This window comes from Amblyomma mixtum, chromosome 10 (genome assembly GCF_055824585.1).
Source record: "Amblyomma mixtum isolate Tamu chromosome 10, ASM5582458v1, whole genome shotgun sequence".
NCBI classification, from domain to species: domain Eukaryota; kingdom Metazoa; phylum Arthropoda; class Arachnida; order Ixodida; family Ixodidae; genus Amblyomma; species Amblyomma mixtum.
The window spans coordinates 10321948-10346010 of NC_143021.1; the positions used below are offsets into that span (position 1 = coordinate 10321948).

Genomic DNA, 24063 nt, shown 5'->3' on the forward strand with positions numbered 1-24063 from the left:
TGGATTTCTGATGCAGTCCCACAAGATGTGCGTCTGATCTGCCGGCTCCCTCCGGCAGACTCTACACGTATCGGTCGGGTAGGTCTCGGGGTACATGCGATGCATCAGTCCCGGGCTCGGTAGCGATCCGGTCTGTAGCTGTCTCAGTAGTACCGCCTCCGCTCGACTCAGCCTCGGGTGCGGGGGTGGGAGAGTCCTGCGAGCCAGGCGGTAGGCCTTCGTGATTTCGCTGTAGTCGGTCATGCGGTCCTTGGCTCCGAACCACGTCGGACGGTGTGTTGCCGGGGCGCGGTTGGTTAGCGCTCGCGCCGCTGCGTGTGCCGTCTCATTGTGGTTCGCACTGCGTTCCGACGCGTCGCCCGCGTGCGCCGGAAACCACTTGATTCTTACTCTTCTGTCTTGCAGTTTAGTCGCATCGTAGTACGCGCTCGGCCTCCCTGCAGACTTGGCCTTTGGCGAAGTTTCGCACCGCCTGTCTCGAGTCACTCAGCACCGTGTAGCAGTCTGCGTCGGCGATGGCCAGGGCGATGACCACCTCCTCCGCTTGTTCCGCTCCGGCGCCTCTCACGCTCGCTGCCGTCCTCGTGGCGCCGGTCGACGCCTCTATGACGACCGCTGCGAAGGCGTTCCGTTGGTATTCGGCCGCGTCCACGTACCGCGCGTGCTCGTCGTTGGCGTGCAGGTCGATGAGAGCCTTGGCCCTCGCCGCTCTTCTTTCCTTGTTATACTCGGGGTTCATGTTCTTGGGTATGGGGTCGATTCTGGTCTGGCGTCGGACCTCTTCGGGGACGGGGAGCTTTGTCTCCGCATCGTTCGAGTGTCCTATTCCCAGGTCGTCCAGTATCTTCCTCCCGGCTTTGGTCGTGGACAGCCGCTCCAGTTGAGAGGTCCGTTGCGCTTCGGCTATTTCTTCGAGCGTGTTGTGGATCCCGAGTTGTAAGAGGCGGGTCGTGCTCGTGGACTCGAACAGGCCCAGCGCCGCCTTGTATGCTCTCCTGATGATTACATTAATTTTGTTGCGTTCGTGTTGCAGCCATCTATGGTAGGCTGCAACGTACGCGACGTGGCTGATGACGAAGGATTGGACGAGCCTGATTAGGCTCTCCTCTCTCATGCCAGCCTTCCGGGAAGTGACTCTTTTGAGGAGTCGCATAGCGTTGGCCGCTTTTGCCGTGAGACGGGCGATGGTTTCGCCGTTTCTTCCATGCTTTTCGATGACCATGCCTAGGATCCTGATTTTGCTGACCTCGGGGATCACGTTGCCGGATTTGGTTACGATTCTGATTTTTTCGCATTCGCGTTGTCTGGTCTTGCATCTGCCATTGTTGGTAGGTGGGAGTATGAGGAGCTCCGATTTGCTCGGCGAACATCTCAAGCCGGTGCCTTCCAGGTGGTCTATCGCGTCGACGGCGGCTTGCAGAGCGCCCTCGATGTGGGCGTCGCTGCCGCCGGTCACCCACAGTGTGATATCGTCCGCGTAGATGGTGTGCCTGACGTCTTCGATGTCCGCGAGCTTCTCGGCCACTCCGATCATTACCAGGTTGAACAGCATCGGCGAAATGACCGATCCCTGCGGTGTGCCGGTGCTCCCGAGCTTCTTCTCTTGCGTTTGTAGGTCGCCTGCTCGTAGCTGGGCGGTCCTGTCCGTGAGGAAGTCCTTGATGTAGTTGTAGGATCTTTCGCCCATGTTGAGCTTAGAGACTTGGGACAGAATCGCCGAGTGTTTCACATTATCAAAGGCGCTCTTTAGGTCGAGACCCAGGATTGCCTTGTTGTCGCGGGCGCTGCCGCCATTGTCTATGATTTGGTATTTGAGCTGCAGCATCGCGTCCTGCGTGCTGAGGTGCTGTCTAAAGCCGATCACCGTGGCCGGATACAGCCCTTCTCGTTCCAGGTAGTCTTGCCACCTGTTGAGCAGGACGTGCTCCAGCACCTTGCCCACGCAGGACGTGAGCGAGATGGGCCGAAGGTTGTCCGTGTCCGGTGGCTTCCCCGGCTTGGGTATCAGGATAGTCTTGGCTGTCTTCCACTGCTTTGGTAGCGCGGCCGCCCTCCAGCACTTGTTGAAGTATTTTGCGAGGTTCTCAATCGAGCTGTCGTCGAGGTTCTTGAGCGCCTTGTTCGTGACGAGGTCCGGGCCAGCTGCCGACCGGCTGTTGAGGGCGTGCAAGGCCGCGCGGACCTCCTCGACGTCGATGTCACGATCGAGCTTCGCGTTGGGTAGGCCGCCGTACGGCGCGTGTTGTTCGGTGGGCGTAGTGGGCAGGTATTTGTCATTGATGCGCCTGGTGACTGCATCGGCGCCCTGTACCGAGACAGCCCGATGTATGAGCTTGGCGAGTCTGTCCCTTTGGTGCGTCTTGGTCTTAGTTTCGTCGAGCAGATGCCGCAGCAGGTTCCACGTCTTCCCGCTATGCATCTGCCCGGCCGCGTTGCAGATCTCGATCCACTGTTGCGTGCATAGAGCGCGGCAGTGCTCCTCGATCGCTCGGTTGACCTCCGCCACCTTCTTTCTGAGTCTGCGGTTGAGCCGTTGGTTCTTCCAGCGACTGAGTATTGACTGCTTGGCTTCGATGAGATGCGCTAGCCGGCTGTCTACTTTATCAATCGCAGCGTCCGTTTCAATTTCTTTGGTCGCGTCGCGTACGCTCTTGGTGATTTCGGCCGTCCACGTCTCTATGTCTTCGATCTCGCCGTCAGCGTCTGTCTTCTGGCTTCTGGCGTCTCGGAAGGCATCCCAGTCTACCCATCTGTGTGTTTTGATGCTGGTGTCGTTGTGTTCCGGTATGCTGATTTCCACGATGGTGTGGTCGCTGCCGAGGTCGGCAGGGACTGAGTTACTGGATAGCCACGGATTCTCAGGCTGCAGCAAGGGCATACAGAGATGGAAGGATCGGCCGAAAAGCCGCGAGTATCCTCTTCGAACAAAAACAACACAGACATGGATCAAACAACACAAACATTCAACACACCATCATTTGGGTCCCTGACACTGCGGTTGAGGGAAATCTCATAGCAGACACCGTTGTCCGAGGGTTCACGAACCGGAGGGCGGGTTTGCCGGTGCAACCCTTCAGCACGCCAGAATCTTACGGGGAGGCAATGAAGGCGTTGTTGGGAGCGCGCAAGAAGTACTCGGCTCCGGCGGATATCCTCGACAGAGAGCAGGCCACCACGCTCAGACGACTACAAACAGACACTTACCCAAGCAGAGCCATGTATCACAAAATGTGGCCGAACAGATACGCGAAAGAGTGCGTGTGGTGTGGGGGCTACGCCACAACGTACCACGCCACCTGGGGCTGCGAAAAAAGCCCTTTACTACCAAAGGTAAATAGCCCTAGTCTAGAGCAGTGGGAGGCCCTCCTGGCTGACTCCGACCCGAGCACACAGCTTATGCTGGTGACGAGGGCCAAGGCAGCGGCGGAGGCCAACGGTATCCTGGACTAGGGAAGACCGACCACTGTAGCTCCACACCTATCTATCCCCATCCCCCTACTCCCTAACTCTTCCTTTTGAAAAAAAAAATAAATAAATGTTTTTACTACTACTACTACGGCCAGCGCGCCCTGATAGCGCTGTCTGGATTTCGGAATTAGTCAAACTGACTACGAAGCTTTTTTATTCTTCGAGTACGCATAAATTTGACAAGCCACGCCAGCACATGCACTGTACGATAAATCTAGCAACATATGCGAGTTTCTATTCATTTTCTTAGTAAATACTACTAGCCATTACTAACTGCGGGTAGCAGCCGTTACTAAATGGGTTAGGAACGGTCCGCGCCGGCGAGGCGGGATGATTCACGCTGCAAGCCGCGACATGTTCGAGAGAGTCTGGGCCTGCTTTGCGCAATGGCGAGCGCGCAGCGCTGGTTTCCAGAGAGGCCAGCCAGAGAAATGTGGGCGCCGGCACAACAACAGACAGGGTCTGTTCTGAAAGTAGCAGTACTCATTTCTTTCAATAAAATTTTTTCATAAGAGTAGTAAAAACGACTATAATTTTTCAAAGTAGCACCCTTCCGCACCTACACGCTGCTATTTTCCAGTTTTTGTAAGCCTCTAGGAACGCCTGGACCGGAATGCTGTATAGTTCCCTCGTCATGACCTGTTGAACCGCCTCTACCTATCCGTGATGTTTCCCCTTGAGCGTCGATTTTATTTTCGGGAATAGAAAAAGGTGGCGGGGCCAAGTCGGGGCTGTAGGGGGGCCGAGGCAGCGTTGCCGCCTTGTGCTGGGCAAAAAATCGGGGTCCTCATTCACACGATGAAGAAGATCCTGGCAGATCGCTTTCCGGTTGGCCTTTTGCTCCTCTGACAACACTCCCGGCATCAGCTTCGCGCACACTTTCCTCATGGCTAAGTTTTCTGTCACGATCTCAGAAACGAGTTTGAGGAATGCTCAAGTCATCAGCAATGATACTCATCCTACAATCACTGTTCAGTAAATGTTTCACTCGCGACTCATTTTCGTTGGTCTTGCTGGTCGAAGGGCGTCCGGAGCAGTCGTCGTCTTCCATTATTTCCTTACCTTCTTCTCGGAGCAGCTTGCGCCACTCAAAAAATACCTGGTCTACCCATGGCAGCGTAACCGTAGGCCTCCTTAATCATGTCGTGAGTCTCTTAGCCCGTTTTACCAAGATTTACACAAAATTTGATCGCGTATCGCTGATCCGGTAAACGCTCCATGATTTTGCATGACGAGACATTTCGACAGGGGTTCACAGTACAAGCGACCTGCTCTCTTCAACGGCCGAGAGCCGACTGGCGATTTTCCCCAGCATTCCCAATATCCCCCATCAACGATCCTGCACGAGCAGACCGCCTCTCGTCCGCCCGTTCGCCCAGGAGAAAACCAGTCTTACTTCTTTCAGAACAGACCCTGTACATGTCTCGACTGAATTCTTTGCCTCAGTCTGTCGAAAAGCTGGAACAGCTGATGAGCTGCGCTCAAATTCCGCATTAGGAAGTAACGAAATCGTCAACAATTTATTTAACCCCTCGGGCATTCCTCGCTTGGGGCAACCGGTTGCGCCAGAGCTAAGACATTCCAACTTTTCTCTAAGGGGCCAGTGCGTTGTGACGTACAAGTACAAGTAAGCTGAACTGGGCTAGTCGGAGCAATTGCATCTTCGAAAAACGTAGCGCGAAACACAAGACACAGGTAAGGTGAAGACAGGACACGAGCGCTTCTCACGACTAAATTTTTATTAGGAAGGATAACAGAATATATACCACAGATATGGAGGCGAAGAGAAAGAAGGAAACAACAAAATAACAACTCAAAAAAACAAGAACAAGACGAGAAGATAAGAGGTCGGCGATGGACGCAGGTACATAGCATTGCAATATAAAACACGTGCACAGTTACTTGACAACCGATTGGAGGTACACAATCTCACTTTTTGTTAAGGCGATCGATGCGTCACTAATACACTCCCCCCCCCCTTTCGCGATATAGAACGCTTCAATAATCTCCCTTGTACGTTGGTGATATGCCCTGTCAAGAACAGCAGTCTTATCGAAAAGGGGGTGACATTTACAATCCCTGCAATGCTTCGGTAAATTTTCAAGAGCTGTTGGCGTCAAAGAATTTCTGTGTTCAAACAGCCGGACATTTAGACACCGCCCGGTCTGCCCTACATAGAATTTTCCACACGAAAGAGGAATCTTATAAATCACCTCTTTTTTACATGGCACGAACCTTGATTTGTGATTAACATGGCAACGATGATCACTTTTCAATCCCTCTGCTTTCGCTCTGACCACCGCACACAATCCAGATAACTTCACGGGAGCTGAGATTACTGTGCCCACCTCGTAACGATTGGCAACATTTCGTAACCCATGTGAAAAACGATGTACATAGGGCAAAACGACAGGTTTCTTTTTCGCGTCGAATAACATAGCCTTCTTGGCATCCTTGCCCTTGAGCCACAACAGGAGTTTTTCGCAACTAGTGCTAATCAACGAAAGCGGATAACCGGACTTAGTCAATCTATTAACTTGTTCATGAAAACTTGTGGCTATTTTATCATGGCAAGACTTAAGTAAAGCAGAGCGTAAGCATGAGGAGACAATTGCATTTTTTACTACTTTAGAATGCCCGGAGTGAAAATGGAGTAAAGGTTTAGAAGACCTAGGGTGGTAGCCCCAGCAAAGATGCTTATTGCCAGAATGAAGAGATAAGTCAAGAAATTGAAGAGAGTTTTCATTAGGCAATTCGAAAGTGAAACTCAAACCTTGACCACATGTCTTAAATACCTTTAAAACGTCAACGACCGAGTGATTGAAACGATCAGAGGGAAGAAGAACCAAATAGTCATCAACATACCGAAAAATGTTCAATGATAGGCCGTCCAGATTCCTCTCAATTGTTTTGTCGATTTGGCTAAGGAAAATGTTTGACAGAACCGGAGCTACCCGTGAGCCGATACAGATCCCCGATTTTTGCAGGAAAAACGACCCTTTCCAACCCACAAATGTGGACTTCAGGTAGAATGATACCAATTCCAAAAAGGAATCCACGGGCATGCCACTATGATTGATGAACCGCGCCTCATCATTGCAGTCGCAGATGCACGTCCGAACACTTTGCAAAAGAGCATCGTGGGGTATATCATAGTAAAGATTCTCCACATCAATGCTGAAAGCCCGGAGCCCCCTCGTGTCGGACGTCTGTAGGTGCTGGACGATCTTCTCCGAATTAGGTACTAGGAACGGGTCATCAATTTCTAAGGCCGAAAGGCTCCTAAGCAAGAAGCCTGAGATGGCATGTTGCCATGAGCCCGCTTCAGACACGATCGCCCTGAATGGAAAGTCAGGCTTATGTGTTTTGACTGAGAAAAAAATGTCCAAATGCGACACTTTTGCGCCCTTGACAGCTTTCGCTAGGCGATCCATCGACATCTCTTCAAGCAGAGATATCGCCCTCTGCTTGACCTGGGCTGCTTTTTTGGTGACCTGGTGAAAATTCTTTTCCATTGCACCGTTGGCTTTTTCCAGATACATATCATTGGGCATGACGACAAGGAGGGCTTCTTTGTCGTCATGCCCAATGATATGTATCTGGAAAAAGCCAACGGTGCAATGGAAAAGAATTTTCACCAGGTCACCAAAAAAGCAGCCCAGGTCAAGCAGAGGGCGATATCTCTGCTTGAAGAGATGTCGATGGATCGCCTAGCGAAAGCTGTCAAGGGCGCAAAAGTGTCGCATTTGGACATTTTTTTCTCAGTCAAAACACATAAGCCTGACTTTCCATTCAGGGCGATCGTGTCTGAAGCGGGCTCATGGCAACATGCCATCTCAGGCTTCTTGCTTAGGAGCCTTTCGGCCTTAGAAATTGATGACCCGTTCCTAGTACCTAATTCGGAGAAGATCGTCCAGCACCTACAGACGTCCGACACGAGGGGGCTCCGGGCTTTCAGCATTGATGTGGAGAATCTTTACTATGATATACCCCACGATGCTCTTTTGCAAAGTGTTCGGACGTGCATCTGCGACTGCAATGATGAGGCGCGGTTCATCAATCATAGTGGCATGCCCGTGGATTCCTTTTTGGAATTGGTATCATTCTACCTGAAGTCCACATTTGTGGGTTGGAAAGGGTCGTTTTTCCTGCAAAAATCGGGGATCTGTATCGGCTCACGGGTAGCTCCGGTTCTGTCAAACATTTTCCTTAGCCAAATCGACAAAACAATTGAGAGGAATCTGGACGGCCTATCATTGAACATTTTTCGGTATGTTGATGACTATTTGGTTCTTCTTCCCTCTGATCGTTTCAATCACTCGGTCGTTGACGTTTTAAAGGTATTTAAGACATGTGGTCAAGGTTTGAGTTTCACTTTCGAATTGCCTAATGAAAACTCTCTTCAATTTCTTGACTTATCTCTTCATTCTGGCAATAAGCATCTTTGCTGGGGCTACCACCCTAGGTCTTCTAAACCTTTACTCCATTTTCACTCCGGGCATTCTAAAGTAGTAAAAAATGCAATTGTCTCCTCATGCTTACGCTCTGCTTTACTTAAGTCTTGCCATGATAAAATAGCCACAAGTTTTCATGAACAAGTTAATAGATTGACTAAGTCCGGTTATCCGCTTTCGTTGATTAGCACTAGTTGCGAAAAACTCCTGTTGTGGCTCAAGGGCAAGGATGCCAAGAAGGCTATGTTATTCGACGCGAAAAAGAAACCTGTCGTTTTGCCCTATGTACATCGTTTTTCACATGGGTTACGAAATGTTGCCAATCGTTACGAGGTGGGCACAGTAATCTCAGCTCCCGTGAAGTTATCTGGATTGTGTGCGGTGGTCAGAGCGAAAGCAGAGGGATTGAAAAGTGATCATCGTTGCCATGTTAATCACAAATCAAGGTTCGTGCCATGTAAAAAAGAGGTGATTTATAAGATTCCTCTTTCGTGTGGAAAATTCTATGTAGGGCAGACCGGGCGGTGTCTAAATGTCCGGCTGTTTGAACACAGAAATTCTTTGACGCCAACAGCTCTTGAAAATTTACCGAAGCATTGCAGGGATTGTAAATGTCACCCCCTTTTCGATAAGACTGCTGTTCTTGACAGGGCATATCACCAACGTACAAGGGAGATTATTGAAGCGTTCTATATCGCGAAAGGGGGGGGGGAGTGTATTAGTGACGCATCGATCGCCTTAACAAAAAGTGAGATTGTGTACCTCCAATCGGTTGTCAAGTAACTGTGCACGTGTTTTATATTGCAATGCTATGTACCTGCGTCCATCGCCGACCTCTTATCTTCTCGTCTTGTTCTTGTTTTTTTGAGTTGTTATTTTGTTGTTTCCTTCTTTCTCTTCGCCTCCATATCTGTGGTATATATTCTGTTATCCTTCCTAATAAAAATTTAGTCGTGAGAAGCGCTCGTGTCCTGTCTTCACCTTACCTGTGTCTTGTGTTTCGCGCTACGTTTTTCGTTGTGACGTCACGTCATTGCTGAAAACAGGGACAGGGACATTGCTGGAAACAGGGTCCCCGTTCTCTTTCCCTCAGCTCACTAGTTCCCTGTGGTTAGCTTCCCCGCAACGCACTCCTTTAGTGGGGTTACCTCTAACCAACAGGGGAGGGCGCTCGCGTCGCAGCGACACCAGCGCCACGGATGGCGTTTTGCTGCGCGCTCACGGGGAGCGACGGGGTCTCTTCTGCTCGGCACCGGGAACGCAAGCGGACGTTTCCGCGCACCACTCCGCTCTTCGCCGCGGGCGCCTCTTGGTCGAAACTTGCTCCCGCCGAGCCCGTCCCGTCGGGCCTCGGAGTTTATCCCTTTGCCCTACCGTGGGCGAACGTTCGCTCGTAGCCGTGCTGGTGAGTCGGACATCCTCGATTCCTCAGTGTATTTTGTTGCTAGCTGGCGTTATTGTTGTTATAGCAATAAATGCCTTGTTTGTGTCAGCCAGTGTGTCGTTCCTTTGTTCCCGCAGAGCAAGGCCCGCCGTGGTCGGCGAGCGCTCGGTAGCGTACGCGAGCACGGGGTGGGGTCCAGATGTGGGCTGATGTGGGGACGCCTTCGTCCCCTGCGTTCGCTTTCCCTCAACTCACTAGTTCCCTGTGGTTAGCTTCCCCGCAACGCACTCCCTTTAGTGGGGTTACTTCTAACCAACAGGGGAGGGCGCTCGCGTCGCAGCGACACCAGCGCCACGGATGGCGTTTTGCTGCGCGCTCACGGGGAGCGACGGGGTCTCTTCTGCTCGGCACCGGGAACGCAAGCGGACGTTTCCGCGCACCACTCCGCTCTTCGCCGCGGGCGCCTCTTGGTCGGAACTTGCTCCCGCCGAGCCCGTCCCGTCGGGCCTCGGAGTTTATCCCTTTGCCCTATCGTGGGCGAACGTTCGCTCGTAGCCGTGCTGGTGAGTCGGACATCCTCGATTCCTCAGTGTATTTTGTTGCTAGCTGGCGTTATTGTTGTTATAGCAATAAATGCCTAGTTTGTGTCAGCCAGTGTGTCGTTCCTTTGTTCCCGCAGAGCAAGGCCCGCCGTGGTCGGCGAGCGCTCGGTAGCGTACGCGAGCACGGGGTGGGGTCCAGATGTGGGCTGATGTGGGGACGCCTTCGTCCCCTGCGTTCGCTTTCCCTCAACTCACTAGTTCCCTGTGGTTAGCTTCCCCGCAACGCACTCCCTTTAGTGGGGTTACTTCTAACCAACAGGGGAGGGCGCTCGCGTCGCAGCGACACCAGCGCCACGGATGGCGTTTTGCTGCGCGCTCACGGGGAGCGACGGGGTCTCTTCTGCTCGGCACCGGGAACGCAAGCGGACGTTTCCGCGCACCACTCCGCTCTTCGCCGCGGGCGCCTCTTGGTCGGAACTTGCTCCCGCCGAGCCCGTCCCGTCGGGCCTCGGAGTTTATCCCTTTGCCCTACCGTGGGCGAACGTTCGCTCGTAGCCGTGCTGGTGAGTCGGACATCCTCGATTCCTCAGTGTATTTTGTTGCTAGCTGGCGTTATTGTTGTTATAGCAATAAATGCCTAGTTTGTGTCAGCCAGTGTGTCGTTCCTTTGTTCCCGCAGAGCAAGGCCCGCCGTGGTCGGCGAGCGCTCGGTAGCGTACGCGACCACGGGGTGGGGTCCGCGCGGCTTTGAACTGTGTCAGCCGCGGTAAAGCGGGGAGAACGTGTTTATCTCCCCCAATTTTCAACCCCACAAAGGGTGCGGCGGCGTACAGTCGGCAGACGTAGCTCCGATGCGGTGTGGTACGTGGCGTGTGGCAGGTAGCAGTGGCGGCCAGGAGCAGAATGGCGGCTGCAGGTCGCGGGCTGGGCGTAGCGGCGGGCTATGGGCGCGGCGCGTTGCCGAAGCAGGATGGTGGCTTCGAGTTGGTAGAGGTGAACGATGTCGTTCTGATGTGCCCTGCTTCTTTTCCATCTGTGCTGAAAAAAGTCAACACAGATGTAGCCAACTACTGGAGCGCGTGCTACGTTGCTGTTCGGCCCTCACAAGAGTCATGAGGATTAACGCAAGTGAGTCTTACATAACATTGATCGGCATGAGAAGCCCATACGTTCATACATCTAACGAGACTGCGTGCCGGCTTGCGCCCTCGCTCTAGATTGCGCAGGCAGATTTTATTTCTGCATACGGCGCAAGTTATACCCGTACGCGGGGTTCGCCTGCTGATCGCAGCGCTCGTTTTCCGACTGCGGCGCGGGTCGGGCTGTGTCCTGGACCCACTCATCTCGCTGCACGCAACGTTTCAGGTCGCATATGTGCACTGGTCTGCCTGTCGGCTTCGACCGCAAGTCCTCGAGCTTGTAAACCAGCGAGGAAAGCTTCTCTCGCACGCGGAACGAACCGATCCATTTCGGCGCCAACGAGGCCGCGAACTGTTTGCTAGCATCGCTCAGAACGTGTTAGCGCCGAAGCACCAGATCGCCCACTATTCATGATGAAGTTGGCGCCAAAAACGAGGACCAAAGTAGGAGAGAAGACACAACACGAGCGCTTTTTCGCAACCAAAACTTTAATAGAAGAACACATGACATATATACCCATTTTAGTGGGAGTTAAAACACGCAACAGAGCCAGTTGTAGAAGAAATATACAGTAGTAAAGTGGAAAGTTGGGCGAGTTGAATCTTATTCATGATGAAGTTAGCGCCAAAAACGAGGTCCAAAGTAGGAGAGAAGACACAACACGAGCGCTTTTTCGCAACTAAAACTTTAATAGAAGAACTCATGACATATATATATACACCAGAATGTTCACTACATGCCCACTATGTAGTGAACATCCCGGTGCGAGCAGTCGTATTGTGCTTTCTGCTGCGCCCTATAGCGGTGCTGAGGTTGCGACGAGCCTTGCATAAGGCCTCCGTCATCTTAGCGCGCAGCTGCGTCGTGTATTCAGCTCATGCAGACGAAGCGACTGGCGTCTTCCTGCTGTCCGTTAGAACCCGGTCCATCGAATTTAGCAGCTCTCTACCCAGATTGAGAGAAGACGGCGCATACCCAGTGGAACGGTTAACGATTGAACGCAAAGCGAACGCGATCTCCGGTATAGATGGGAGTCCCAGTCTTTGTGCCTCTGAGAGTACACGACAAGCACGTGCTTGATGTTGCGGTTGACTCGTTCCGTGTGTTCGACTGAGCACGGTAGGTGGTCGTTTTATTGTTCTTAATGCCGAGTGCAGCGCACGAATCTACGAACACCTTCGCAGTGAAGTAGGACGCGTTGTCCATTATCAGCTGCTCTGGGAAACCGAACCTGGTGAATACGTCCATCAGCTTCTCCATGATCACTCGCGCTGTCAGCTTCCTAAGGGGGAAAAGTTCAACCCACTTGCTGAAGTGATCCGTGACCACCAGCAAGAACTTGTTCCTACTCGGTGTCGTGGGATACGGTCCCATTATGTCACACGCCGCTATTTGCCAGGGAGTCTGGCTGTTAATCGGCTGCATGAAGCCAGGCGGTCGTCCACCTCGGGGCTTCACGCTTTGGCACACATGGCACGAGCGGTCGTAGCGTCCCAGCAAACCACAAACCTCCCATAGATGTCCAGATTAAGTCTGAACGTCTATGTACCAAACCAAAATCTCTCAGACGTCTTATCTACCAACCTTTTTTCGTGGAAAAGCTGCAGACGTACCCACGACATCATATCTGCCTTAACCTAGACTTCTCGTAGATATTACTTGTCACGTCCTGGGTATGTAAGCGAGATATATAATTTAAGAATTCCATATTTTTCAATCGTTCGATATTTCGTGTTGCCTTACTGCATTTAAAGTTTGAAATCGCTGTTGACTACAAATTGGAGGCATGACCAGCGCTGCCTGTGTTTTTGTGTTTTTTCGTGCTCGCTTCACGGCAACATTATCCTGCCTAGAAAGAAGAAAAATACGGGAAGTAGTAAAGACAAATCTGAATGCACACGCATCAGGTTTCTGACTCAACTGTACGCAGTTGGTTTGAAATGCCAGTCACTTTGGTCAGGATTCGCATTGTTATTTCATTACTATTCTTACATTCAATTTATACCTTGTGCTACAGCCTGCAAGCTATCTCAACCACACTGAAAAGTGTGACACACTAAAAAACTTGTTTGTTATTTAGCAGCCAGGACTATATAATAACCATTTTTTCTGATTAAGCATGTTTTATTCAACTTATCCAACTATTTAAAATACAAGAATTGGTTCAGTTCAATTTTTGGGAGTTTTTTTTTTCAAAAATGTCTTAAATCTGCTAATCGCGCTAGCAATGATAACTATTGGAATGTTGAGCTGAGGAAAGCTTAGGCATTTGTGTTGCTGAATGTGTGACCTCATATTTCTTGAGAATAAACTTCTTGAGTCCCGCTTTTTATCATCATGTCAACACTGTAATCATGTCCACTGCCGGCCAAAAATTTCTCCGTTAACCCTGTGCCAGCGGCGGCCCCCTTATCCCAGCAAACTTCCGAACCTCATCTGCCCACCTGCCCTGATCCTCTCTGCTGTACTTGCATTCTCTCTGAATCCAGCCCGTTACCCTAATGATAATTGGTCATCTTGCCTTCATGCTACATGCGCTGCCCATATGCCTGTTCTATGCTGCGGACAGGCGGCGGCGGGGAAAGTGCGGTGAATTGTCTAAGCCGCCATCGCGTTGTAGTTCGTATCGTATTTTATCAATAATAGCGCAAACTGCGCATGGAGATTGCAGCTGTGAAAAAAGTAATATGCTACAATTTAAAAATAATTAACTTATTTTTCATGCCACACCAAGCCTGCTACTAAGTACAAAAAAGAGACGATACAAAATATGTGACAGTTTCGCACATCCGCACGAGGCTAGGTTCAGCCATGGCGGCAGTGGTAGAGCGCAGCGCGTGTGCGATTTCAATCGTGTTCCGTGGGAACATTGTGTTTGAAGAACCTCGACACAGAATTAATTATTCCCTTATTATTGCTGGCGAGATTGTTCAACCGTTCTTTCCTTGATGGAGCTGAAGGAAGACAGTTTGCTTGCTTTTACTACTCGGCGAAGTGGACCCGTCAGTACGAATTAGGACTACAAGTCGTTTTCACCGGCTGGGATCGTGACCTTTCTTGGTGCGTACTCAGTCTTAGTTTACTCATTGAAGTGTATTTTATGCTATTTTTGCGTTCGTAATGAAGAAATTCTAACGCATTTATCGGCACGTTATATTTTTACGCTCACACGTTTGGCTGTTTTGCCAAACTCGCTGTGTATTGAAACAAAGGCTGGTGATGTATGCAACTGGCCTCTACTACCGAAATGTGGGCATGCGTTCGGATGGTGTGCCGAAGTGCGTGTGCAAGCACACTCCGCTCAGCACGACTGCCTTTTAGTGCTGCAAGGGCAACCTTTCACGCTTCATAGACTTGCGTCGGTAAAAGTGGCGTAAATTACTGGGTTTGTTTGTTGTGGTTGCTGTGCCATTCTCTTGTCACCTGTAAAAGTGAACAATTGTGCTTTCTTTTGCAGCAACCCTGGCCTATTGGGCTCGGCTGAAGAGTATTGATGCCACCGCAGCTGTTAACCTGACGATTATGCTCAACGAGAAGATTCAGTGAAAGCGCCGAGCGCAATAAAATACTGACGCACTAGGAAGTCATCTGCAGTGTTTTGGGCTCCCATGATGGCCATGTACTTGCTTACTCAACAGTATTTGAGCTAGCTGGAGTGCTTGGACGTCCGGACGACTCCATAGGGAAGTCTGTGGCTGGGCTGCAGTAGGTCTCCATTCCATCTGGAATTGTAACAGGTGTCAGCTGCATCTCGTATTGCAGCTGGTTCCAGTCTGGAAATGTGTCTCTTAAAACACTAGGACTGGAACCAGTTAGAAATTTTCACCTGGATATTGATCTATGTATAGTCATATTCTCTTTATATAGACGTCTAGGCTACGTAGACGGGCGTACTTACATGTTCACAAATATCTGATAAATGTAGAGCGTGATGTCTGCAGTACGTACCTACAACGTGAACTGGACCCCAATTTTCATGTTGTAGGTACGTAGATTTTTCGTAAACGGTACTAATATGGATGTCTAATGGAGGTGTCTAATGTCCAGCGTAAATATCTTGCTGATGTCTATGGTACGTTTTATGGTTTACTGGGGTGTTACGTCCCTTTTCGTGCCAAGCCAGGTAGCAAAGCGACACAACTTGGTGTAAGTCTTGAGGCCGCTTGGCTTGCATGCCCAGCGATGCACGAGTCGTGAACGTAGCGTAACAGTGCCGCTCTCAGCACTCGCGGTATCACCATCTTGAACGCCTCACAGATGTATGGTTAAGATGCTAATTAAGTACACAATTGTTTGCGAATCTTAAATGCTGGACACACTGCATGGAGGGCGTTTAGGAGGCATCCGTCTGATTCTACGCCTTTCTGCAAGCACTCTCCAGCGTTTTGGACAAGGAGAACAAGATATGCGTTGGCAGGAAGTAGCGTAGCCATTAGCATGCATGCTCGGCTGCGGAACGGATGGATGGTGGTTCGGATCCCATCGTGCGAAGATTTTTTTCTGGTCTGACTAGAAAAGCACGACACCTCTGCTGACAACCTTCTGTCGACAACGATGAGGCATTAAAGGCTTTCGCCTTAAAACCAGCTGTCTCCGTGTGCGCGGCGGTCCGGCTCCCGGAGCCCGTCGAACACCCTTCGACAAAACGGATCCATCTGCTGAGCTTCGAGCAGCTCCTTTCGACTGAACGCGATCCCCACGAAACTCGCGTAGTTCACGTCGTTCACGCTCTCTGCCGGCATCAACGGTTGGTCCGCGTCCCTTACATCGGCTACGGCTAGGGTCTGTGCCTCACTCTCTCTGTCTGTCGGGCGGTCGGTCGCGCGACCTTCCTCGCTCTGGACAGGCGCTCGCGAGAGTGCGTCAGCCACAGCGTTCTTCCCTTTGCGGTAGCGCACGGTAAAGTCGTAACGCTGCAGCAGCAGGGCCCAACGCGATAGGCGGCCGCTTGGCTCGCTGAGTCGTCTCAGACAGGTGAGCGCCATTTGATCAGTCTCAATCACAAATGCCACCCCGTCGACGTAGTAGTAGAACTTCCGAAGAGCAAAAACTATCGCGAGACATTCCTTCTCTGTCATCGAGTAGTTCCTCTCTGCAGGCGTCAATGAACGGCTCGCGAACGCTACCGATCGGAGGACGCCTTCATGCTCCTGAAGCAACACTGCTCCTAAGCCCAGGTAGCTTGCATCTGTTTGAATCACAAACTCCCTGTTTAGGTCGGGTAGCTGCAACTCAGCCGTGTCCGCGAGCACCTTGGTGAGGTTGCGCAGTGCAGCCTCTTGCTCTTGATCCCAACTCCAGCAATCGCCCTTTTTCAAAAGCTTCGTCAAAGGTGCATGCAGCGCTGCGCAATCTGGTATGAACCGGCGATAAAAGTTCGCCATTCCCAGGAAGCGTCTGAGACCGGCTAGATCTGATGGCGACGGAATTACTCCAGCAAACCCTCGAGTTTATCCTCGCACGGCAGAATGCGGCCTTTGTCGATCGTGAGTTCCAACAGTGTTATTCTGGTCGCGGCGATCTGTGCCTTCTTCGGGTTCAAAGTGATTCCCCCGGACCTCTGCCTCTCTAGGATGTCCCTCAAGTGGCGCACGTGTTGCTCGAACGTTTTTGAATACACCCCGATGTCGTCTAAATATACGAGCGCATGTTGCCACTTCGCATCTCCCAGAACACGGTCCATTAGGCGCTGATAAGTAGCGGGTGCTCCTACCAAGCCAAAAGACATTCTCTTGAATTGGAAAAGACCTCTGTGACAAGTGAAAGCAGTTTTCTGCTTATCACGCTCATCCATTTCAACCTGAAAGTATCCGCGGCTAGCATCGAGCGTTGTAAAGTACTTCGCCCCACCTAGGTTGGACACTAGAGAAGAAATGGTTGGTAGAGGGTACGCATCCTTTCTCGTAACCTCATTCAGTCTGCGGTAGTCCACGCAAAGTCGATACGTATCGTCTTTCTTTGGAACTAAGGCTACCGGAAAGCCCCAAGGGCTTTTAGACCTCTCACCAACGCCAGTGTCGATGAGTTCATCTAAGGCGCTGTCTTCTGCTTTTCTCTTCGCCAAGCTAATTGGTCTAGGATTGCACTTCCAAGATAGTGCGTCACCCGTGGCTATTCTCGGCCTTACTAGTGTAGTGAGGCCAGGACGGTCCGTGAATGTCGCGTTGAATTCGTAGAACAGAAATGACAAACGTGCCTTCTCCCTCTCCGATACGCTGTTCACCTCCGATAACATGGGGTGCATTGCCCTTCCCTGCACGGCAGATGAGCTTTCTACCGCGACAGCCTTCTCTGTGGGCCCTCTCACAACGGCGTTTGTCCGCTTGCATGCTGGTACTCGAGCCGGCGCGGGTGATTCTTCACGGTCTCCACCCGCTCGCGCCGCGTTCGGAGCCTGAATTGACTGCGGGCCGCGGGCGCTTTCGCGAAAAGCTTCAAGGCGCTTGTCGTGCGCTTTCGGTAGCCTCCGCTGCTTATCTCTATCACGATGCCAGTCTTGGCTAGGAAGTCGCGTCCAAGAATTACAGGAACGGATAAACAGGGAAGATGAACGAGGCGTTGTCGCCGCACGCGTCTTTGCCAGCGAACCACTATCCTAGCTGCACCGCTTGATTGCGCTGTGCCGCTCGCGAGGCGAGAGAGAGAGAGAAAAACTTTATTGTGACAGGAATTCGGGGCACGCCCCAGGGTCCCCGCACGACCCCACTGCACTCAAGTGTTTATGTTCCTAAGGTCCATAACACTGGCAGCCCGGCCGGTGGCGATGGTCAGCACGGCCGGGTTCTCCGAGCGCAGCAGGGTCTCCCAGTCCTCCCAGGTCTTGAGGTTCTCTAGGTCCCGCGGGGGAGGGTCCGCCGGGCAGAGGGAAAGTATGTGGAGGGAATAGGCTAAGGGTTCTGGGCATAGGGCGCATGCTGGAGTGGGGAAGGAGGGATGATAGTGGGCTAGGGTAAGGGGTGAGGGGAGAGAGTGTCTGTAGTCTGCGCCAGAGTGTTGCTTGTTTGTTATCTACGGAGGAGTGGGGCGGGGGCTAGAACTGGCGTGAGGCTCTGTAGGCCTGCGTCAGCTCGCTAAATGAGTACATGCGCTCCTTCGTGAATCCCCGATCCGAGGCCACCTGAGCCCGGTTTAAAGAACCTCGGGCTAAAAGGTTGGCGGCCTCGTTTCCGGGATTCCCGGAGTGCGCGGGCACCCATATCAGCTCCACTTGGCGGGGCGGGGGTGCATCGGGCGAGTCCTATGCAAAAAGCAGGGATATGGACTCGGCCTCGAGCAAAATTTAGAATCGCAGTTTTAGAATCACTTAAAATGTGCCGGGCTTCCGTGCGGGTGATAGCAAGTGCAATGGCGGCTTCCTCTGCAGCCTCTGGGGAGGTGTCTGGAGGGAGAGGTAGTGTGAGGAAGGCGGATAAAGAGGAGTCCACCACAGCTGCTGTCGCTTCATCACCCGTGCAGGCAGCGTCCACCCACACGGCGTCCCGCTCGGGGCCGTATGCTCGATGGAGAGCCTTCGCACAGGCTCTGCGGCGCTGCTCATGGTGGGACGGGTGCATATTCCTCGGGAGCGGCCTGATGAGGAGCTCCCGGTGAAGGGTTCGTGGGATGGCGAGGTGGGTTGGGTCGTTAGCCGGTATTTTGATTCCGAGGGAGTCCAGGATATACCGACCTGTGGAGGTTTGTGTGAGCCTGATGTATTGGGCCTGTCGGTGGGCCCGCATCAGTTCCCCGATCGTGTTGTGGAGGCCCAGCAATCTGTCTGTGGGTGTGTTGAGGGGAAGATGAAGTGCTACCCTGAATGTCTTGCGAATCAAAGCATCCAAAGCGTTTATGTCAGGTTTGGATAGTTGTAAGTATGGGGTAGTGTACAGCACACGACTGAGGACAAAGGCATGAATGAGGCGACATAGGTGGCGCTCCTTCATGCCTCTATGACGTCCCGAAACCCTGCGGATGAGGTGCGATATCGCGCCTACAACCTGCTTGAGTTTCTTGAGGGTGGTGGTGTTTTTTCCATCGTTCTGGATGTGCAGGCCCAATACACGGAGGGTGCCAACCTCAGGTACCGGGTCGCCATTCAGTTCAATGGCAATGGGGGAGAGTGGACAGTGGTGGTTCTTAGGCCGGATGAGGAAGAGTTCGGACTTCTCTGGGGAGCAAGACAGCCTGATGGTCCGTGCGTAATTTTGTGTGAGTGTGGCTGCTTCCTGTAAGGTGTTCTGTATGCCGCCGTCACTGCCGTGGGTGGTCCACAGGGTGATATCGTCGGCATAAAGAGTGTGCTTCAGGTGGGGAATAGTTGCCAATTTTCGGGCGAGGGGGATGAGGGTTATGTTAAACAAAAAGGGGGAGAGGACGGACCCTTGAGGGGTGCCATGCTCTGAAGCGTGTAGCAGGGGGAAGACAGAGGGCCGAAGTGTATCTCAGCTGTGCGGTCAGAGAGGAATGCTTGAATGTAGGCGTATACGTGCGCACACCCACATTCAATGGGGATAGAGCAGTCATGATCGCCTGATGTTCAGTGCGATCAAAAGCTTTGGAGAGATCCAAAGCTAAGACTGCCTTGGTGTGACCTGGAAGAAGCGGGTCGAAAATGTCATGTGTGAGTTGCAGCATGGCGTCCTGTGCCGATAGATGGGGGCGAAATCCCAGCATGCTATGCAGGTAAAGATTGTTGTCCGCCATGTTACTTGTGAGTCTCGCTAACACAATATGCTCGAGGAGCTTCCCGAGGCATGAGGTTAGCGAAATCGGGCGGAGGTTGTGGAGTGTAAGTGGTTTGTTGGGTTTAGGTATGAATGTTACCTTCGCGTGGCACCAGGACTGCGGAAGGTTACCCTCCCTCCAGCACTGGTTGAAGTATTTCGTAATGTGGGTGATCGATTGGTCATCCAGATTACGGAGCATGGAGTTTGTGATTTGGTCTGCACCAGGTGCGGAGTTGGCGCGGAGAGTCAGGAGGGCCGCTCTGACTTCCGTCTCCGTGATGTCGGTGTCGAGTGTAGGATTTGCTTGTCCTGTGTAGTTGGGCAGTGGTGTGGGGGCACCTGGAGAGGTGTACATGGTTTGAAGTGTGTCTAGGAGGGTATCGGGATCGTCAATGTGTTCATGTATGAGGCGTGTCACGTGGTGCTGTGTTGCTGATTTCGTGCGTGCGGGGTCAATGAGGTGTCGGAGGAGTTGCCATGCGCGTTTGCCGGACAGGTTTCCGGCGATGCCGTCACATATCTGTCCCCAGTTAGATCGGCAGAGCTCCTCAGAGTGTAGTTGGATTTGTGTCTGCAGCGCGGCCAGCCGCTTTTTAAGCGTTATGTTGAGTTTGGTGCCCTTCCAGCGTTCCAGGAGGCTGTGATAAGCCTCCCAGAGGTGGGCTAGGCGTGTGTCGGGTGTTGTGGTGAACGTCATGCTGGAGTGACTGCACCCATGCGTCGATGTCTGCGATGGGTGTGTCTGGGAGGGCGGTGCGTGCAGCGAGAAAGGCACCCCAGTTAATGAGTTTGTGTGTTGTATTTGCGTGACGGGGTGGTTTGTACGGGACAGTGATTTGTATATTGTAATGATCACTGCCCAGTGTATGTTGTGTTCTGTTCCAGGTAACGCCGCGGATACAGCGGCTCAGCGTCAGGTCCGGACTGGTGTCCATGCTGACACTGTTGCCGATCCGCGTAGGCGTCTGAAACGTGTTGTGTACAGTGAGTTGGAGGTTCTGCAGGAGCAGCCAGAGCCTGCGACCTCGATGTGTCGTGGTTGTGTATCCCCAGTCAGTATGCTGACTGTTGAAGTCCCCACCGATGAGTAGGGGATGTTTCATTGCTAGATGGTGTAGCTTTCGCAGAAGTGATTCTAGCGAGGCCATCGGCAGGGACGGGGGTGATATATGTTTGCTATAAATATGGAAGGAAGTGAATATGTGTGATGTATAAGTTCTGTAATCACGCAGGGCGTTTCAGACGTGAGGTGATGAGTTTTGTAGGTGAGGCTGCGGTGGATGAGTGTGGACGCCCTGGGTGTGTTAGTGGTATCTGAGTGTGTAGATGTGTACTGGGGAGGGTTGCCCGGTGTGCAGTCTCCTGAAGAAGAAGTATGTGCGGCGTGGGTGTGATGGTGGGAAGGAGAAGTTGCAGAGGTGCGCGCTTGGCCCGGAAGCCGCGGCAGTTACAAGTTAAAATGGGGAGATAGTGCTCCCCCCCGCCATATTGGGTAGTGGGGGGATTGAGGAGGGTAGTAAGACGGGCGTCAGTTGGTATGTGTTGCTCAGGAAAGGTGGTTTGTGCTTGCGGAGGTAGGATGGAGGGAGTGGAGGGGGTTTGAAGTTGGGCGAAGCGATGCGTAAGGCTATGTTCCAAGAGCTCCATCATCTTGGTAAGCATAGCGTCCATGCGCTGCTCAAGTTTTTCGGTGAGGGTGGCAGCAATATGATTGAATCTGGCCTCGAGGCGGGCGTCTAGCTCTTTTAGTTTGTGGTCAAATTTGGCTTCGAGTGCTGCTAATTTAGCGTCTATTTCTGGGGGCACGGGATGGGTTGTGGCGTCTGAGGTGCGCTGCTTCTTTGCAGGAGGGGTGCTCGAAGTGTCTGCGGGTGATGAGGTCGGATTAATGATAGGGGGTGTGGGTTGATGGGGCATGGAGTGGGAGGGGGTGCTTAGGAGGGAGGAAAGGCGGCTTACCTCGTCGCGCAAGGCCTTGAGTTCCTGGTCTCTGGGATCTGCCTGGGAGGACTGGGGTGGTGGTGGATGACGGGTGGTGTTGCCGGAAACGCGGTCTGGCCAGGTGAGACGCAGGCGTTCTTGCTGTCATTCTGCCGGGTTGTGGAAGGAGACCGGGAAGCCGTCGAGCTGCGACCGTTGGCTGTGCTGGGTTGATCGCAGCGGGAAAGCCGCGATGTAGACGGGAGAGAGAGAGCGTTCCTCGGGAACGCTAGTTTACGGCCCCGTGCCTTGCAGTTCCCAGTTCCGGTCATGTGAGGGCCTCCGCAGAGAATGCAGCTGGGGGTGCATGAGGGCGCATCTTCCTTGGGATGTGACTGCCCGCAGCGGGGACACTTATGTGATCTTGGTTGGATGCACACATCCGTCCGGTGACCTGGGACGCGGCAGTTCGTGCAGGCGTCTATATGCCCTCGGTACGGTGTACATCTGTGGAGGGCTCCTTCATAAAGAACGGCTCGTGGGACAGGCCCAGTGCGGAATGTGATTAAAATAGAACGCGTGGTGCCCATTCGGCGGGCGTCCACGGAGAGGGCGTCTGGGTTGCCGGTGATGAGGTATTGCAGGAGCGCTGTCGAGGTCTCGTTCCATTACGCATTGGAGATGACTCCGCGTACCGCTCCATCCGGCGGGGCTATGTAAGCTGCGACGGCGAAGTCCTTGTCTTGGTGTTTGATGTTTGTATACGCGAACCAAGGCAAGCGCGTCAGTTTTTAGGGGCGTGCTTACAGTGCACGTATTGTTTACGGGGTGTACCCTGATTTGGGGACGCGTTGGCTCCTGAAGCTGTGACGCCACTTGGAGGATGGCCTCCCGTAGTTGTCGGGGTGGAAGAAGGTCCCGCTGCAGCCCGCCTCGTGACCTAAAAATGATCTTGTAGTCTTCAGCAGGAAGCGGCGGCTGCTGCCGCGAACGCTGTGCAGCTGTGCGCGTTGCTTGCAGGTGCCCTGACTTGTCAAGGCATGCAGACTTGGGGGCACCGGTAGCAGAGGATGCGGCCTCCTGGCGTCGGGTCGTTGAAAGGACGTCCTTGGAGCGGGAAGGTACGCTAAGAAGGTGCGTCCAGTCCCTAGGGTCGTAGTCGTGCTGGTTAAGAACATCTCCCTGCACCTGCACCTCCATGATGGCGTTGGTGGCGGAAGTGTCCGTCGGAGTAGGCCTAGCTCCCAGCGGAGCGAGGCCTAGCTCAGGCGAAGAGGTCACAGAGAGAAGGAAGGGCCGTGGGTGCCCGAAAAATGGCGTAGTCGGGCCAAAAATTGATGGCGTGCAGCGCTCACATTCGCAGATCAGTGGGTGGCGAAATTGGGGCCGATGATGCTGGTGATTGACGAATTCCCTCGCGAGGCGACTATCGCACTCTCTCAACCGGAATTTTTGCCGCCGCGGTGGCTAAGTGGTTATGGTGCTCGGCTGCTGACCCAAAAGACGCGGGTTCGATCCCGGCCGCGGCGGCAAGATTTCTTTGGAGGAGAAATTCTAGAGGCCCGTGTACTGTGCGATGTCAGTGCATGTTAAAGAACCCCAGGTGGTCGAAATTTCCGGAGCCCTTCACTACGGCGTCTCTCATAGCCACAGTCGCTTTGGGACGTTAAACCCCATAAACCAAACCAATGAACCGCAATTTGCTCTCGCGGAGGTCGTTTAACAAACGAAGAAGCGCTTGCTCCTGTATCGAGTAGCGCGGTGAATTTCTTTCGAGCTATCGTTAGCTCAATGAACGGCGCTGGCAAGTCAACAGAACTTCCTACGCGACATGCAAAAGGCGCTAGTAAACTGGGGTTCTCTGTGTACTCCGCGCAAAGTCGGAGGTCTATCACCGGTAAAGGTAAACTGGTAAATTGGTTTTTGAGCAAAGTAAATGGCGCAGTATCTGTCTCACATATCTCGGCGGACACCTGAACCGCGCCGTAAGGGAAGGGAGGAAGGTGGGAGTGAAAGAAGAAAGAGAGAAAGAGGTGCCGTAGTGGAGGTCTCCAGAATAATTTCGACCACCTGGGGATCTTTAACGTGCACTCACATCGCAGAGCACACGGGCCTGCGTCTCTGGCACATCTGAACATCGATCGCTCTTTGGTGCCGCCATGCGGGGCATTTGCCGGCGGCTTTGGCCGTTTCCCGACCGTGTTCCCGACTGTGGCCGTCTTCCCGACGGACGGAAAGACGGCCACAGTCGCGGGCGAAGTGCCCCGGTTGGTCGCGCCGGTAGCAACGGTTGTCCAGGCTCCGATGGGCTGTGCGCTGGTCGCCACGTTGCAGTCGGTCATGTCGATCTCGCGGTGCGGACGGCGGGGGCCGCTCGTGCGGCCACGTGTCGGTCTCGCGATCTCGGCTACGTGTGTTCTGCTCTGCGGTGGTGGTGGTGGAAAACATTT

At 52.8% G+C, this 24063-nt stretch overlaps 1 protein-coding gene and 1 long non-coding RNA gene across 2 annotated transcripts in view; one reads left to right on the top strand and one right to left on the bottom strand.

The window, feature by feature from the left end:
* The first annotated feature begins 13666 nt into the window (after window positions 1-13666).
* LOC149325118 (uncharacterized) lies at window positions 13667-14571 on the top strand. The gene is made up of 2 exons (XR_016286301.1): window positions 13667-14048; window positions 14446-14571. It is a non-coding gene; the product is annotated as an uncharacterized LOC149325118 (long non-coding RNA).
* LOC149325119 (uncharacterized) overlaps window positions 14445-24063 on the bottom strand; it is a 48737-nt gene continuing 39118 nt past the window's right edge. The window contains exon 3 of the mRNA XM_089563545.1: window positions 14445-14710. Coding sequence (XP_089419671.1) covers window positions 14616-14710 — 95 coding nt within the window. The 3' untranslated portion in view covers window positions 14445-14615. The remainder of the gene's footprint in view (window positions 14711-24063) is intronic.